Raw genomic sequence first — 15,162 nt, 5'->3', positions numbered from 1 at the left:
TTTTACACACGAATTGGATTGGCTTAAGTATTTCATTTTCACTATGCGCACATGTTCATTGGAAGGACTGATGCTGAAGCTGAAACTCCAATACTTTGGTCACCTCATGCAAAGAGTTGACTCATTGGAAAAGACCCTGACGCTGGGAGAGATTGAGGGCAGGAGGAGAAGGGGACGACAGAGGATGAGATGGCTGGATAGCATCACTGACTCAATGCACATGCGTTTGGGTGAACTCTGGGAGTTGGTGATGGACAGGGAGGCCTGGCGTGCTGTGATTCATGGGGTTGCAAAGAGTCAGACATGACTGAGCGACTGAACTGAAGCTCACATGAACTGGGTTGCTGGAGAAAAAACACATTTGGCTCCTCTTCTCACAGAAATTGTTGGGCTTCCCTCTTAGCTGGGTCTTTAATCATCCCCAGGGCACAACATTTTCCTTTGCAGTCTAGGCTCATCTCTAATTATCAACATCGTTCTCCCTTATCCTCATTTTTCATTTTCAACACATGACCTCATTTCTCACCATCTCGGAGATAAAGACCATGAGGCTGAAAGTCTCTATATTTTTCTGTTTCCTTACTCTTTCTTTGCTGCTTCTACACCCACCTCATCTCAGGAGGAATAAGAAACTGCTTTTCCTTGTTGCCGTGATGGATTCTCCCACCTGTGCTTCCCATCCCGTCCCATCTTTCCTCCATCCTCCTCAGGAACCTTGTTGCTCCCTCGGTTAAGGCTCCATTTCTTCTGTAGCTTTCGTGTTTGTTTTTCTCTCTTAGGGTATAATCATACTCAAATCTCTCACCCTAAAAACAAATTGTCTCTATGCTGGCTTGCTTTCAACTCCTTCCTCCCAAGCATCACAGCTCAGCTCCTTGAAAGTCTTCTCTGCCCCACTGGATTCCCACATGCCAGTCTGTAGACCAACTCCTATCAATCATCTGAACTGCTCCCCTCCAAAATCTGTTTTAAGTGATGCTCCCCAGGTGATTTGCTGAGCTCAGCTGGCTTTTAGGAACTCACTTTCTTTGAGTCCTCACCTTTACTTGCTCCTTGGTGGGCCAAATTTGACTTCTGTCTCTAGTAATTCATTGGTTTGGATCTAGCTAAGATGGAGCTTAGTTGAAAAACGCAGTGGAGACTCTTCAGCTCCTAATTTATTTAAACTGTAATATTGTATCTATTAAGCATTCTGTCCTTCAGACTCTCTCCTTCTGGACTTCCTCTGGACCCTGTTCCCTGCTTGTTTTCTATTACTGATGTTCTATCAGGTCCCTTCCATTCATATTCTCATTGCCTTGCGCTGCCATATTGCTAGGTGAAAGCCCCCACCTTTCCACATCCGGATTTTGCTTGTGCTGATGATCTGTGAAAGCTACATCTCTCGTATTCCTGAATCACAGAACATCTATTTTACTGTATGCTTGCTATTTCTTTCGAGATATTCCACAGTATATCTCAATACAAATGAGCATACTCCTAACAGGTTCAAAACTGACCTCATATTCATTCTGATGCTCTTAAATCATAGTCACCTGTAATCTTCCCCCCCTTTTGACTCATCCTATTATTAATATGGATTTCCCAGGTGGCACAGTGGTAAAGAATCTACCTGCCAATGCAGGAGGTGTGAAAGATGTGAGTTCGATCCCTGGGTTGGGAAGATCGCCTGGAGAAGAAAATGTCAACCCACTCCAATATTCTTGCCTGACAATTTCCATGGATGGAAGAACCAGGCAGGCTACAGTCCATGAGGTTGCAAAGAGTCTGACATGACTGAGTGCGTGCGTGCACACACATATACGTTAATATAGCCCGCCTCCCATATTTCCTTTTTACTCTCCTCTTATTTCTGTCCCCTATATTTTTCCAGAGTTTGTCCTTTCTTTTATGTCTGTGTTGTCTTAATTTGGGACTCATAATTTTATGATGTGGCTTGTGAGAACCACACCATTGGTTTTTATATTTGTGATCCTTTCTGCTGCTTATCCTTCATGTTGCTTTCAGGATTAACTGCTTACTATCCTGCTTAAAATAATACAGTGGCTCATCATTGCCTTTAATGAAGTCCAAACTCCTTTACGTGGCATATATATTTCTTTATAATTGCCCCTTCCTGCTTTCTCAATCTTATCTTCCACCCATCTCGTACAAATCCCTTTGAATTTATACATAAGCTTCTTGGGGTTTCCTCAACTGAAATATTCTCTTCTGCCTTTTGGTACTGAAAATATATGTTATAAATATGCCCTTTTCCTAGTCAGGGCCATGACTAGCCCATCGTTGCCTTCGTGCAAATTAGAAACAGATGCTTCGTCCAGGCAGGCAGTTCTGTGGGTGCTCAGACTGCCACAGAGGTGACAGATGGTACCTTTGTGAGACACAGAGAAAGATACCTGTGCCATGCTGAAGCCCCTGTGCCGGGATGCAAAGCTTGGGGAGCTGAATGCTGCCTCTATTTTAGCCCTTTGGACTCCTCTGCTAGGCCCCTGGGCAGTGAGAGGCTCATATAGTGGAATGCAGTTTCCTGCTCCCATTACCCCTGTTTCTTCCTGCGAAGTTCTTGCTTAATATTGGTCTCCATCTAGAATTTCTATCTCTCACTAGACCTTTGGTTCTTATCCTTTTATTTGGTCATCAGCCCTTAGGGAAATCTGAAGAAAGAAAGCTATGAACTCATTCACCATAAAACTGAGCATATTCCTAACAGACACCTAATTCATGAACCCAAGGTTAGAAACCACTAACTCTGAGTCAGGCTAACCCTGACTCTACCCCTAACCCAAGATGGGGCCTGCCACATAGAAGACGCCGAACGAATGTTTATGGGAACTGTTGAAAGCACTTCTCCAACAGGCCGCTTCTCTGCTTGTTTCTTTATATTCATACTAGAGATTTGCAAACCTTTACTCCCTAATATACTTTATACTTTGCCATCGTGGCTTTCTTGTCTATGGTCCCAGCTAGCTTCTCGAATTTTCCAGGGTAGGCACTGCTTGGTTTATATCTGTAGTCCCAGCATCTAACAGAACACAGTATGGAGCATATAGTAGGCATATGAGGAGTGTTTACTGAGTGCCTGGGATTCAGTGACAGTAAATGATTTGCTTCAGGTCACTCAGTGATGGTGAACCTAGAACCGACTCCATCATTTTTTCCTCTGGACCTTTCTTCTTAGATATTTTACATTCTGCCTTTGTATATGCATGTGTAAGTATGGTTGGGTGACTCCTTAATGCACTGCTAAATGGAAAGAAAGAAATAGTCTGACTAAATCTAAGTATTTGGATTAGTGTACCAAAATACCTGGGCTTCCCAGGTGGCTTAGTGGTAAAGAATCTGCCTGCTAAGCAGGAGACGTGGGTTCGATTCCTGGGTCGGGAAGATCCCCTGGAGAAGGAAGTGGCAGCCCACTCCAGTGTTCTTGCCTGGGAAATGCCATGGACAGAGCTGCCTGGCGGGCTACAGTCCACGGGGTCACAAAGAGTCGGACACAGCTTGCTGACTGAACAACACAAAGCAACCAAAACAACTACCACAGTGGAAGGCACTGAATACTCAAATACTCCAGAACTGTGAAAACTACTTCTCCATCCACTCTTCAGGGAGGCACAGACCTTTGTTGGATGGAATATAGCTACTGGGTACTATTTCCGTGAGCTGAGTACAGTGCCAATCTACTGGTGGAGAGATGAGAGTCCGTGTCCCAGCTTCTGACTTCGCTGAAGGAACCCAGCCGTGGCCTCTGGGGGCCTGTGTGGCTTTCTCACTGTTCTCTCGGGAGCATTCCTAGTTCTGGTTTGATCAGTACCTACCTGCTGCTTGCTTGCTGCCTTGTAACTCTTGGCCCCCCTCTCTTCCCCACCAAGATGTGGGGAGCTCATCAAAATTGACCACTTTTGGTCTCATGAGTCAGGATTTTTTTTCTAGATTGAGATCATGTTTATTCAGTTTGCTTCCTAGAACTGTTTCATTAATAACCCCATTGCCTTGTTTCATTAATAACCCCATTGCCTAATTGATGCTTTCGGATTGTAGTAAATTTTCCCTATTATTATTTTTTTTTTCCTGAAACCGAAATCATCCATTTTACCTTTCAAGATGGGATAAGTAAATATAGTTCTGTGTGAATGAAGGCTTCCACGGAAATGAACAATTTTTTCCCTCTTTGGAAAATGGAACTAAACTTATGTTAGAGTTTGGAAGTGATGATTTCCATTTTCCTTTTTCACAGGTCGTCCCAGTGGACAAGTCCATTTTTTTAAAATTAAATAAAAGATGCTTGACATTAAAACTTCAAATCTCTCCTGTGTTGTGGAACTTGTCTCAGCTCCCCATTAAATTTGCTGTCTAGGAAGTCTACTTGTTTTTCATATGCAAATTTAAAAACTGACAGTTGTATCATAGTTAAAAAAAAAAAAAAGCAAGTTTTCTGGGTTATTAAGTCGGATTAAAATATGTCAGAGCCATGGTGACAGTAATATCAAATGTGAAATTCTTTAGACTCTCCAAGCAACTAATTAAAAAAAAGGAGAAGAGTATTTACGCAATAGCTTATTTTGGACATTTGCTGTTCTGTCTCTCAACAGCTTTAAGTGTCTGATTCTAAGTCAGAAGGGAACTGAATTGGCTTATTGAAAATTGTTTCCTGAATGCTTTATCAGGATATAGAGTGATATATATATATATATATGTAGTATAAACTGTTTAATCATATACATATATATGATTAAATCAATATATATATATTTATATCAACTATTAAACCATTTATCATCATTTTCATTTAACATGATTGGTATGGAAATTTTATGTTTTCCCTAGAACATTCTGAAGACATTGCTTAAGATAGAAATATTGTTATCATCTGAACTAAGATTAAATTAAATATTGCTATCATCTGAACTAAGATTAAAAATATGAAATACTGATTTTTGTGATTATACCCATCAATCTGGGAGAGGGGGACCATGGAAAGAACTCGGGGCTTCTGGCTTTCAGTGTAGGGCCCAAGAGTTGTGAGAGGGTATTATCTTTGCTGCCCTGCTATGTACCATAATGGATTATGGAGGCCACCTGAACCTAAAGATTTTGGACCTTGGGTAATTTTAACATCATGATTCTGCTTAGTTCAGTTCAGTTCAGTCGTTCAGTCATGTCTGACTCTTTGCGACCCCATGGATCACAGCACCAGGCCTCCCTGTCCATCACCAACTCCCAGAGTTCACTCAAACTCATGTCCATCGAGTCAGTGATGCCATCCAACCATCTCATCCTCTGTTATCCCCTTCTCCTCCTACCTTCAATCTTTCCCAGCATCAGGGTCTTTTCAAACGAGTCAGTTCTTCACATCAGGTGGTCAAAGTATTGGAGTTTCAGCTTCAGCATCAGTCCTTGCAATGAATATTCAGGACTGATCTCCTTTAGGATGGACTGGTTGGATCTCCTTGCTGTCCAAGGGACTCTCAAGAGTCTTCTCCAACACCACAGTTCAAAAGCATCAATTCTTTGGTGCTCAGCTTTCTTTATAGTCCAACTCTCACATCCATACATGACTACTGGAAAAACCATAGCTTTGACATAGCAATGTCTCTGCTTTTTAATATGCTGTCTAGGTTGGTCATAACTTTTCTTCCAAGGAGCACGCATCTTTTAATTTCATGGCTGCAGTCACCATCTGCAGTGATTTTGGAGCCCAAAATATAAAGTCTCTCACAGTTTCTATTGTTTTCCCATCTATTTGCCATGAATTGATGGGACCAGATGCCATGATCTTAGTTTTCTGAATGTTGAGTTTTAAGCCCACATTTTCACCTAAAGCTTCCTTAAAAGATAATATTTTGTTACTTGCAATTTCAGAGCAACAAATTAGAGGAGAAAAAAAGACTTCAAGAAAACCTCAGAAGAGAAACTTTTAGAGAGTATCAGCAATAGTAAGTTTGTTTTCAGAACTTTGTACCTTTTACAGAGATATTGTTCATTGTGCTTTTAAATTCCAGGTGATGGTAACCGTTTAAAATATCTGGTAATGAATTCTTGGCTATTAATTATGTAATTGAACTCTAAAAGTAAGGTTCTAAGTTTGGAGACATCTGTACTCACCAAAGTTGTGGTTTGTAGTCAACGGATTAGAATGAATACTGCTAAATTTGAGAAATTCCATATTCTAAATAACTTGGAGGGCTTGATTTTTTGGTAATCCAGGTTAGTTTTGATTATGAAGACTTCTGAAACACCAATATAGACACTGTTTGAAAAGAAGTACCCAAGCAGAATCTAACTAGGGATTTAGCTAATGGACTGAGGACTTACATTTTTATAAACAAGATTTGAGAAATAATTTCACAGTTATCAGCAAAGCTCCAATTGATGGTCGTGCATCAAGGTACTTTTTCCAGTGTGACTTGGGAATCACAGCAGCTAACGTGTATAGGGCAACCACAGCATGCTTTATAAGTTTGTGTCCCAGCTCTAAGTAACACCGCCTAAAAGAATAGACAAAATTGAAGAACCGTATTTCTGTCCCTAGATTAATACCAAATATTGTGGAATTAAAACCAAGCAGATCTGGGTTCAAAATCCTAGCTCCATTCTCCAGCTGTGACATTGGACAAACTGCTAAACCTCTTGGAAACTCAGTAGTTTTTTTTTTTTTTCCTAATAGGGTTGGTAATATACCATCAGCCATTTGTAAGGATTAAATAAAATATATAAATGGTATACAAGTGATTTCATTTTATGGGGACTTGATAAGTAACTTCGTACAGAAAGAGGTTCTTGTTGCATGGAATCAGAAAACTCATTTTGTAGAGACTGTATAGAGATTGGGAGAAGGCAATGGCAACCCACTTCAGTACTCTTGGCTGGAAAATCCCATGGATGGAGGAGCCTGGTAGGCTGCAGTCCATGGGGTCGCTAGGAGTCGGACACGACTGAGCGACTTCACTTTCACTTTTCACTTTCATGCATTGGAGAAGGAAATGGCAACCCACTCCAGTGTTCTTGCCTGGAGACTCCCAGGGACGGGGGAGCCTGGTGGGCTGCCGTCTACGGGGTCGCACAGAGTTGGACACAACTTACGTGACTTAGCAGTATAGAGATTTTTGGTTGCACCAGAGCTAGACATTGGCCTCCCACTTTCAGATGGATTATTCTGACTGCTTCCTCTTATCTATTCCCATTGTTATACCTCATTTGCAGAATTTAAGCTTATTTGCATGTTGGTGTGAGCATATGTGACACCCTAAAGTGTATTCCTCTTCTAGGTACAGCCCTCTCTGGTTTTCTCATTCCACCGAAATTTTCTTGCCTCTGTTGTAAGCCCTAACTCCTTGCTTTAAGACTCAGGTCAGAATGCAAAATATGTTTCTCAATATTTAACTTTGCCCCTTTTCAAATGGGGCACTTTGTCTCTGCTACCCAGGCCAGGTAAAAAGTGGGAGATGGAAAGGGGTTGGGTGGAAGTGCTAATGAATGGTGTTATCTTTCCCCACTTTCGTTTTAAGGCAGGCACGGGGTAAGAAAGCTGGTGTGAAGCTAAACACCAGGAGAAGTTGACCGTCCTAGAGATTGAGGGAGACAGGCAATGCTGCTGCTGCTGCTAAGTCGCTTCAGTCGTGTCCGACTCTGTGCGACCCCATAGACGGCAGCCCACCAGGCTCCCCTGTCCCTGGGATTCTCCAGGCAAGAACACTGGAGTGGGTTGCCATTTCCTTCTTCAGTGCATGAAAGTGAAAAGTGAAAGTGAAGTCGCTCAGTCGTGTCCGACTCCTAGCGACCCCATGGACTGTAGCCTACCAGGCTCCTCCGCCCATGGGATTTTCCAGGCAAGAGTACTGGAGTGGAGTGCCATTGCCTTCTCCGAATGTATTGTTGCCTCTGCCTTCTTTGGTAGATAATGGATGAGAGTTGATTTCTTGGCTAATCAGTAGGAGTTGAAGGAGATATAGGGATTCCATGGGGGCATGTTGCCTGGAGACAATAAGAAAGTATTTTAGTATTGTAATACATAATATATTTATCCTGTGGCATCCTCCTTTTACACTGGAAAAGGGAAGACCTTTTCACTGTGAGGAATCTTAGGTACAGGACTAGGAAAACAAGCTTATCCTCTGTGAAGTTTTAACATGATAATGTGAAGGATAAGAGATTCTTAGAGTTTTAGAGGATGTGGGAGATTGTGTCATTAAACCTTTTTTATTTTTCCTAGTCCTCCAGCTTCTTGAGTTTGTGTTTTACTAAATATTAGAGATCATCCTTTTTCTGTAAAGAAAAAAGAATTCTACCCTCAGCCACCTCACACACTATCAGTGGAGCTGAATTCAATTTCATGCACATTTCACTCCTGCTTTCTTCTGCTTATCGTAAAAGTCCCAGTTAACCAGGAAAAAGAGAAGCTGGCTGAAAATGAGAAGTATCTCAAATTGATTTTTAAAGCCTATTGAGAAACACAAGAAGAAGTATATGTGTGTGTGTGTTTTAAGTATATTTTGTTTTGAAGTGCTTTCGAAATTAAAAGACTAGTAGCTAATGAAATGAATGACCATTATATAGCTAGAAATATGAAAGAAACTTCTTGGAACAGATGGATCCTCTGTATAACAAGCCTTTATCATATTTTCTTAGACTCAATTTATGGTGGAGAGACTGAATAGGAGAGCTGTTAGAATTTTTTTTTTTAATATTTATTTTTTATTTTATTTTATTTTTTTTAGAAATCCATTAGTGTTGCCTTTTATTGATTTTTTTTTTCAAGATTTCTTTTTTTTTCCCTTTTTTAAAAAAATTTAATTTAATTTTATTTTTAAACTTTACATAATTGTATTAGTTTTGCCAAATATCAAAATGAATCCACCACAGGTATACATGTATTTCCCATCCTGAACCCTCCTCCCTCCTCCCTCCCCATACCATCCCTCTGGGTCATCCCAGTGCACTAGCCCCAAGCATCCAGTATTGTGCATCGAACCTGGACTGGCATCTCGTTTCTTACATGATATTTTACATGTTTCAATGTCATTCTCCCAAATCTTCCCACCCTCTCCCTCTCCCACAGAGTCCATAAGACTGTTCTATACATCAGTGTCTCTTTTGCTGTCTCATACACCGGGTTATTGTTACCATCTTTCTAAATTCCATATATATGTGTTAGTATACTGTATTTATGTTTTTCCTTCTGGCTTACTTCACTCTGTATAATAGGCTCCAGTTTCATCCACCTCATTAGAACTGATTCAAATGTATTCTTTTTAATGGCTGAGTAATACTCCATTGTGTATATGTACCACTGCTTTCTTATCCATTCATCTGCTGATGGACATCTAGGTTGCTTCCATGTCCTGGCTATTATAAACAGTGCTGCGATGAACATTGGGGTACACGTGTCTCTTTCCCTTCTGGTTTCCTCAGTGTGATGCCCAGCAGTGGGATTGCTGGATCATAAGGCAGTTCTATTTCCAGTTTTTTAAGGAATCTCCACACTGTTCTCCATAGTGGCTGTACTAGTTTGCATTCCCACCAACAGTGTAAGAGGGTTCCCTTTTCTCCACACCCTCTCCAGCATTTATTATTTGTAGACTTTTGGATCGCAGCCATTCTGACTGGTGTGAAATGGTACCTAGTTTTCAAACACCAGGAAACCTTCTCACTGCCGAATCTGTGCTGAGCCTTTTTTAATATTTATTTAGCCGCACCAGGTCTTCGTTACAGCACAGAGGATTTTTGACCTCCGTGGTGGCACGCAAGATCTTTAGTTGCAGCATGTGGGATCTTCATTTCCTGACGAGAGATCAAACCTGGGCCCCCTGCATTGGGAGCATGGAGTCTTAGCCACTGGACCACCAGGGAAGTCTCCCCTGAGCTGCAGAATTTTAACAGCACAAAGTTTTCACTAGACCAACCAGGCTGTTCCCTATTCCATCTTCTTACCCCAAAGTTAGATTCTTCTGAAGGTGTTCAAATGAAGGATCACAAGATAGAAACACAAATAAGAAATATTTTCGATGCCATGATATGTGTGATTCAAATATCAGACTGGGAGTGGTGGTCTTTGCTTTGTTTTCTGTAGCAAAGGGCAACCACAGACTTGAGCAGACTGTAACTCCAAGTTGCTGGAGAAAAAGCTCCTGATAGTATCCTGGGGCACCACCATGGGAATCTTAATGTGCTCTTTCTTACCACCTTGTTCCAGGCTTGTTCATTTGCTTCTGATTATTTTTAGTGTTGTCAATTATTTAGCTAACAGGCAGAAAACTAGGCTTTTATTGACATCTAAAGGGACTCTCCTGAGTGTAATAATGAAGGCAGTTTATTGAATGCCTGTGAGGTTGCTTTCTAATTGTACACATTAATCTGCCCGTGCAAGCTGGCTGAAATACACAAGCAGATTGCACATGCAGATGGAGCACACGGGATAGCTTTTATGAAAGGACCTCTGGAATGTACTCCTGCAGTACTGCCTTTTCCTTAACAATCGAACGACTGTGACTATTTCAGTTGGCGGCTGAGAACAGACCAGATTAATGGTGCATTAAGTCTGCTATTCTGGCTGGGGACAGACTCAAATTTCATGGTGGAGAGTTAGTTCTAGGATTCTTGAGCATGAAAGTGAAGGGCAGAAATAGGCTTCTAACCTTGGCATAGTTTTCATCATTATTTTACTCTGTCATTCTTTACTGCTTATAAAGGGTGAAACTTGATTTTTCAGGATTTTTTTTTTTATGAGTCAATAGTACTGGTAGATTTAAGGATCTGAAGTAACAGTTAATAAACCTGTGTGTGTGTGTATTGTTATAATCAAAGAAAGCATGTTGTTTTTTAGATTTTTTCAAATTTCAGCATTTTTAATTTAAACGGTAATTTATTTTGAGTCACAGTCATCTTTCTAACCATGTGGCTTTTGGATGGATGTCAAGACAGGTTTGAATTTGGAGACTATATAACGAGTTATGGGGGCTAGGGTAAGGTGTGAATGGGGCAATCAGATGGATTTTGGGTGCAGGTGTTAGGAAAAACAGTGCTCTCGTACGGATTTGCTGGAAAAATGAGAATTGTGTGTGTTTTAAGCATTTATAATTTTAATTCCTATCTAATAATCATTTAATATAATAGATTATACATTTGTATGGTTTTAAAAATATAGAAAGTGCATGACTCTTTTAAATGCTATTTCAAAGTAATGAGCTGCTCTGCTATTGAGAACTTAGGGTATTTCAGCCATATGAGGCATACTATATACATTTTTCATTTAATTTTTAGATCAATCCTATTAGAGATATATCATCTTTATTTTAGGTGGAGGGATTGTGTAATTTAAATTCTACCCTTCACTTTCGTGCTTAAGAATCCTAGAACTGACTCTCCACTGTGAAATTAGAGTCTGCCCCCAAAGTCACAGACGCAGTGAACGATGCAGTCCAATCTTGGTCCTGAAATTTGGGGGGCTAGGGAAAATGAGCATTTGAGAGGTGTGGTCAGGAACATCTGGCTAGGGGTGGGTGATAAGTACTGTAGCTCCATGGCATTGGGCGGGGATGCTGTGGAGAAGACTGTTGGTCAGTTCAGAGATAAAGACTTGGACAAAATTGACTTCTGATTCTTCCTAGGAAGATCTAAATTTTGCCTGCGGGAGGCAAAAGAAAAACCGAGGAATTATGTCTGCTTTCTCTGATTTTCCTCACACATGAATGACATCCTCCTCCAGGTCTCACATGGGATTAATTCCACAGTTAAGCTTACTGTAGGGTACATGGGCTTTTGTGAACTCTCCTGGGTGGACTCAATATTTCTAGGGGAGAAGGGGCTCGGTTCCTTTTTTTTAAAAATTAATTTGTTTATTTATTTTTGGCTGCACTGGGTCTTCACTGCTGTGTGCTGACTTTCCAGTTGCCGTGAGCAGGTTTCTCCTTGTGGTGGCTTCTCTTATTGTGGGGCACGGGCCCTCGGGCCTGCAGGCTTCAGTAGCTGCGGTGCCCTGGGGCTCTAGAGCACAGGCTCAGTAGCTGGGGCACACTGGCTCAGTTGCTCCACAGCATGTGGCGTCTTCCCAGACTAGGGATTGAACCATGTTCCCTGCATTGGCAGGTGGATTCTTAACCACTGGACCACCAGGGAAGTCCAGGGCTCAGTTCTTAAAACCTTGGTTGAAAAAGCGTTTGGAACCAAGCTCATTCCCAAATAGGACCTTCTTTTCCCATTGCCAAGCATCACCATTCACTCCACCTGCCGATGGTAATGTTGGGAAGTTTTCTTCATTCCCGCCATTGGAGCTATGCATCTCTTTTACTTCCGTTTGAATGATAGTGTGATTAGCTCCTAGGAGGCACATCTTCATCTGTTTTAGTTTCTGAGAGCCAGGGATCCAGGCAGGTCTGCTGAATATGCATACTTAGGTTCCAAGTTTGTCTTCTAATATGCTCACAAAACTTCTAATGCCCTTCATGGGAGCTTCCAAAAGACACTTAAGGGCCAAATTGATCCCTTATCCATATGGTAGGCTTACATCCAACCTCACATTTTATAATCCAAGTAAGGTGAACCAAAAGTCATCCTATTCATAACTTTCTGTCTTATGCTAATGAAGTGAACTTATAGATACCAAAAAGCCTGATAGGATTTGGGCCTGTGTCGGGTGATGTGGGAGAGGGTTTGAGAAGACAGGGCTTTTTTCTGGATTGGCTGTTATCAGCAAGCAGGAGTAATAGTGATTAGGTATCAAGTATCTTTTTAAAAACTTTTTATTTTATATTGGAGTACAGTTGATTAACAATGTTGTGTTAATTTCAGGGGTATAGCAAAGTAGGTATCAGATATGTTATTTAAAAGGAGGCAAGATCAGAGTGAGACTAATACTGTAATTGATTAATAAGCAGCAGTCTCTATCATTTGCCAAAATACTAATACTGGGGGTTTAGTTTAATAGTCATTTTTGTAGTTTAGACAAGGTTCATACATTTTTCTTTGTTCAGCCATGTCATGGAGTGGTCTTATTTTTTCATAAGCCATAAAGTGACCTCCTCTGAGACTGATGTTGTATGAAATTACTTTCAATAGGAGAAGACCAAGGTTTAGCTATGAGTGCCAGGCCAGCTCCTGGATGTCAGGAACAGCTTCTGCCTTTCTTAGGATATGATTAATAATTGGTAAAAAATAAAAGTTGACTGGCCACTTACTTACAAAATGGTTTCACTTAAACTGTCTCATCACTGGAACATCATACCATCAGTGCTCCGCCCTTGGGAGGGTATAGCAGGACACAGATATACCAGGGACCAGACTGCCTGCCTGGTCTCAAAATTTAACTTCTCTCCTAACATTTTTAATCTCTCTGCTTTATTTTTTTTTGGCTGCAAGGCATGTGGGAATCTTAGTTCTGCAATGAGAGATTGAATCCCGTCCCCTTTCAGTGGAAGCGCCAAGTCTTAACTACTGTACTAACAGGAAATTCCTGTTTAACCTCTTTGAGCCTCGGTTTCCTCATATGCAGCATGGGGTGGGGCTAATATTTGCTAAATCAAAAGAAGATTAATCAATATAAATCACGTAAGAAATCAGACATAGTACTTGGAGGGAGAAGGTGGAGTATAAAGGAACGGCAAACAAGGACAGCAGAGGAAGGAGAGAGAGACCAGCGAACTCTCGCCTTTACCTGCAAGGGTGGAGCCGAAGAACTTCTAGACAAGAGATTCACTAAGAAGGCCCTAGGGCCTGAAAGAGCTCCCGGTAAATGTACTATGCCTGGTGGGATATGCACCACAAGCTACCTGCATAGCTAGCCAATTTGTCACTTCCGTGTGAATTCTAAGATATTTACTTTAAAAGGTCACCACAAAATGAACTCTGGTCAAACAGATAAGGAGTCCTAGAGAGAGGAAGAGATATCAGAACCATTGTGAATAAAGAAAACAATGACATTTATAGTCAAATACATGATTAACTTTTTTCTTTTTCATTATTAAGAATCAATGTGATCAAATTAAAATCATGGAGGGCTTCAGTGCTAGAAGAGGCATATGGATGGAAGAGAGAAGGTTAGGAAGTAAAACAAGTATTATTTTTTGTATGAGTGAATGCTAATGAATTCCAGATATTGATGGAAAAAATGAGTAATTATGTTATTATATATTTAATTGTATTATATGTTTAAGTAGGATATATAACAAAAACATAAAGAAATCAAATGAAAAATTGATAATTACAACAAAAGGCAGAAAAGGGTGTGGAAGTTTTATAAGCAACAAGGGAGTAGTCACAGTAAAAGGTTCAGTTCAGTTCAGTTGCTCAGTCGTGTCCAGCTCTTTGCGACCCCATGGACTACAGCACGCCAGGCCTCCCTGTCCATCACCAACTCCCAGAGTTTACCCAAATTCATATCCATTGAGTCAGTGATGCCATCCAACCATCTCATCCTCTGTTGTTCCCTTCTCCTCCCTCCTTTAATCTTTCCTAGCATTAGAGTTTTTTCAAATGAGTCAGTTCTTCGCATCAGGTAGCAAAACTATTGGAGTTTCAGCTTCAGCATCAGTCCTTCTAATGAACATTCAGGACTGATTTCCTTTAGGATAGACTGGTTGGATCTCCTTGGAGTCCAAGGGACTCTCAAGAATCTTCTTCAACACCACAGTTCAAAAGCATCAATTCTTTGGCAAAAGATTATATAGGCTAAATTTCCTTATTAAAAAACCTTTCAGATTACAAAAAAAAAAAAAAAAAGGCAAAAATCTAGCTGTATGTTACTATTAGAGATACCTACGACAACAGAAAATAAAAGCACAGAACATATATCCATAAATGCTGATAAAAAAAGGCAAATGTAGCAATATTGAGACACAACTGAATTCAAGATGAAAGCATTCAATAGGATAAAAGATATTTTATGCAGATAAAATATGTAATCCAAAAGATAATATGAACTATAAATACCAATAGAGATGTGAAATATATGAAACAGAAACTGCTGAGGTCTGTATGTAGATGATGGATGTGTCAGATTTCCCTTTTATTTAACTAATTCTCCATAAAAATTAATATGTCATCATGTGAGCCAAAAAAATTTCATAAGGCATGGAGGATATATGAATAACATGACTTGGCATGATTATACAGACATAGTTACAAAGTATTGTGCCTAGTTTATGAAAATACCTATTCTTTAAAAATATGACT

The 15,162-nt window shown here is 40.4% G+C and overlaps 1 protein-coding gene across 1 annotated transcript in view; it reads left to right on the top strand.

The window, feature by feature from the left end:
• EPSTI1 (epithelial stromal interaction 1) overlaps window positions 1–15,162 on the top strand; it is a 100,811-nt gene that overhangs the window by 33,267 nt on the left and 52,382 nt on the right. The window contains exon 6 of the mRNA XM_061434495.1: window positions 5,860–5,933. Coding sequence (XP_061290479.1) covers window positions 5,860–5,933 — 74 coding nt within the window. The remainder of the gene's footprint in view (window positions 1–5,859; window positions 5,934–15,162) is intronic.

The sequence above is a fragment of the Bos javanicus genome, chromosome 12 (assembly GCF_032452875.1).
Source record: "Bos javanicus breed banteng chromosome 12, ARS-OSU_banteng_1.0, whole genome shotgun sequence".
NCBI lineage: Eukaryota > Metazoa > Chordata > Mammalia > Artiodactyla > Bovidae > Bos > Bos javanicus.
This window is presented reverse-complemented; position numbering and strand designations above follow the sequence as displayed.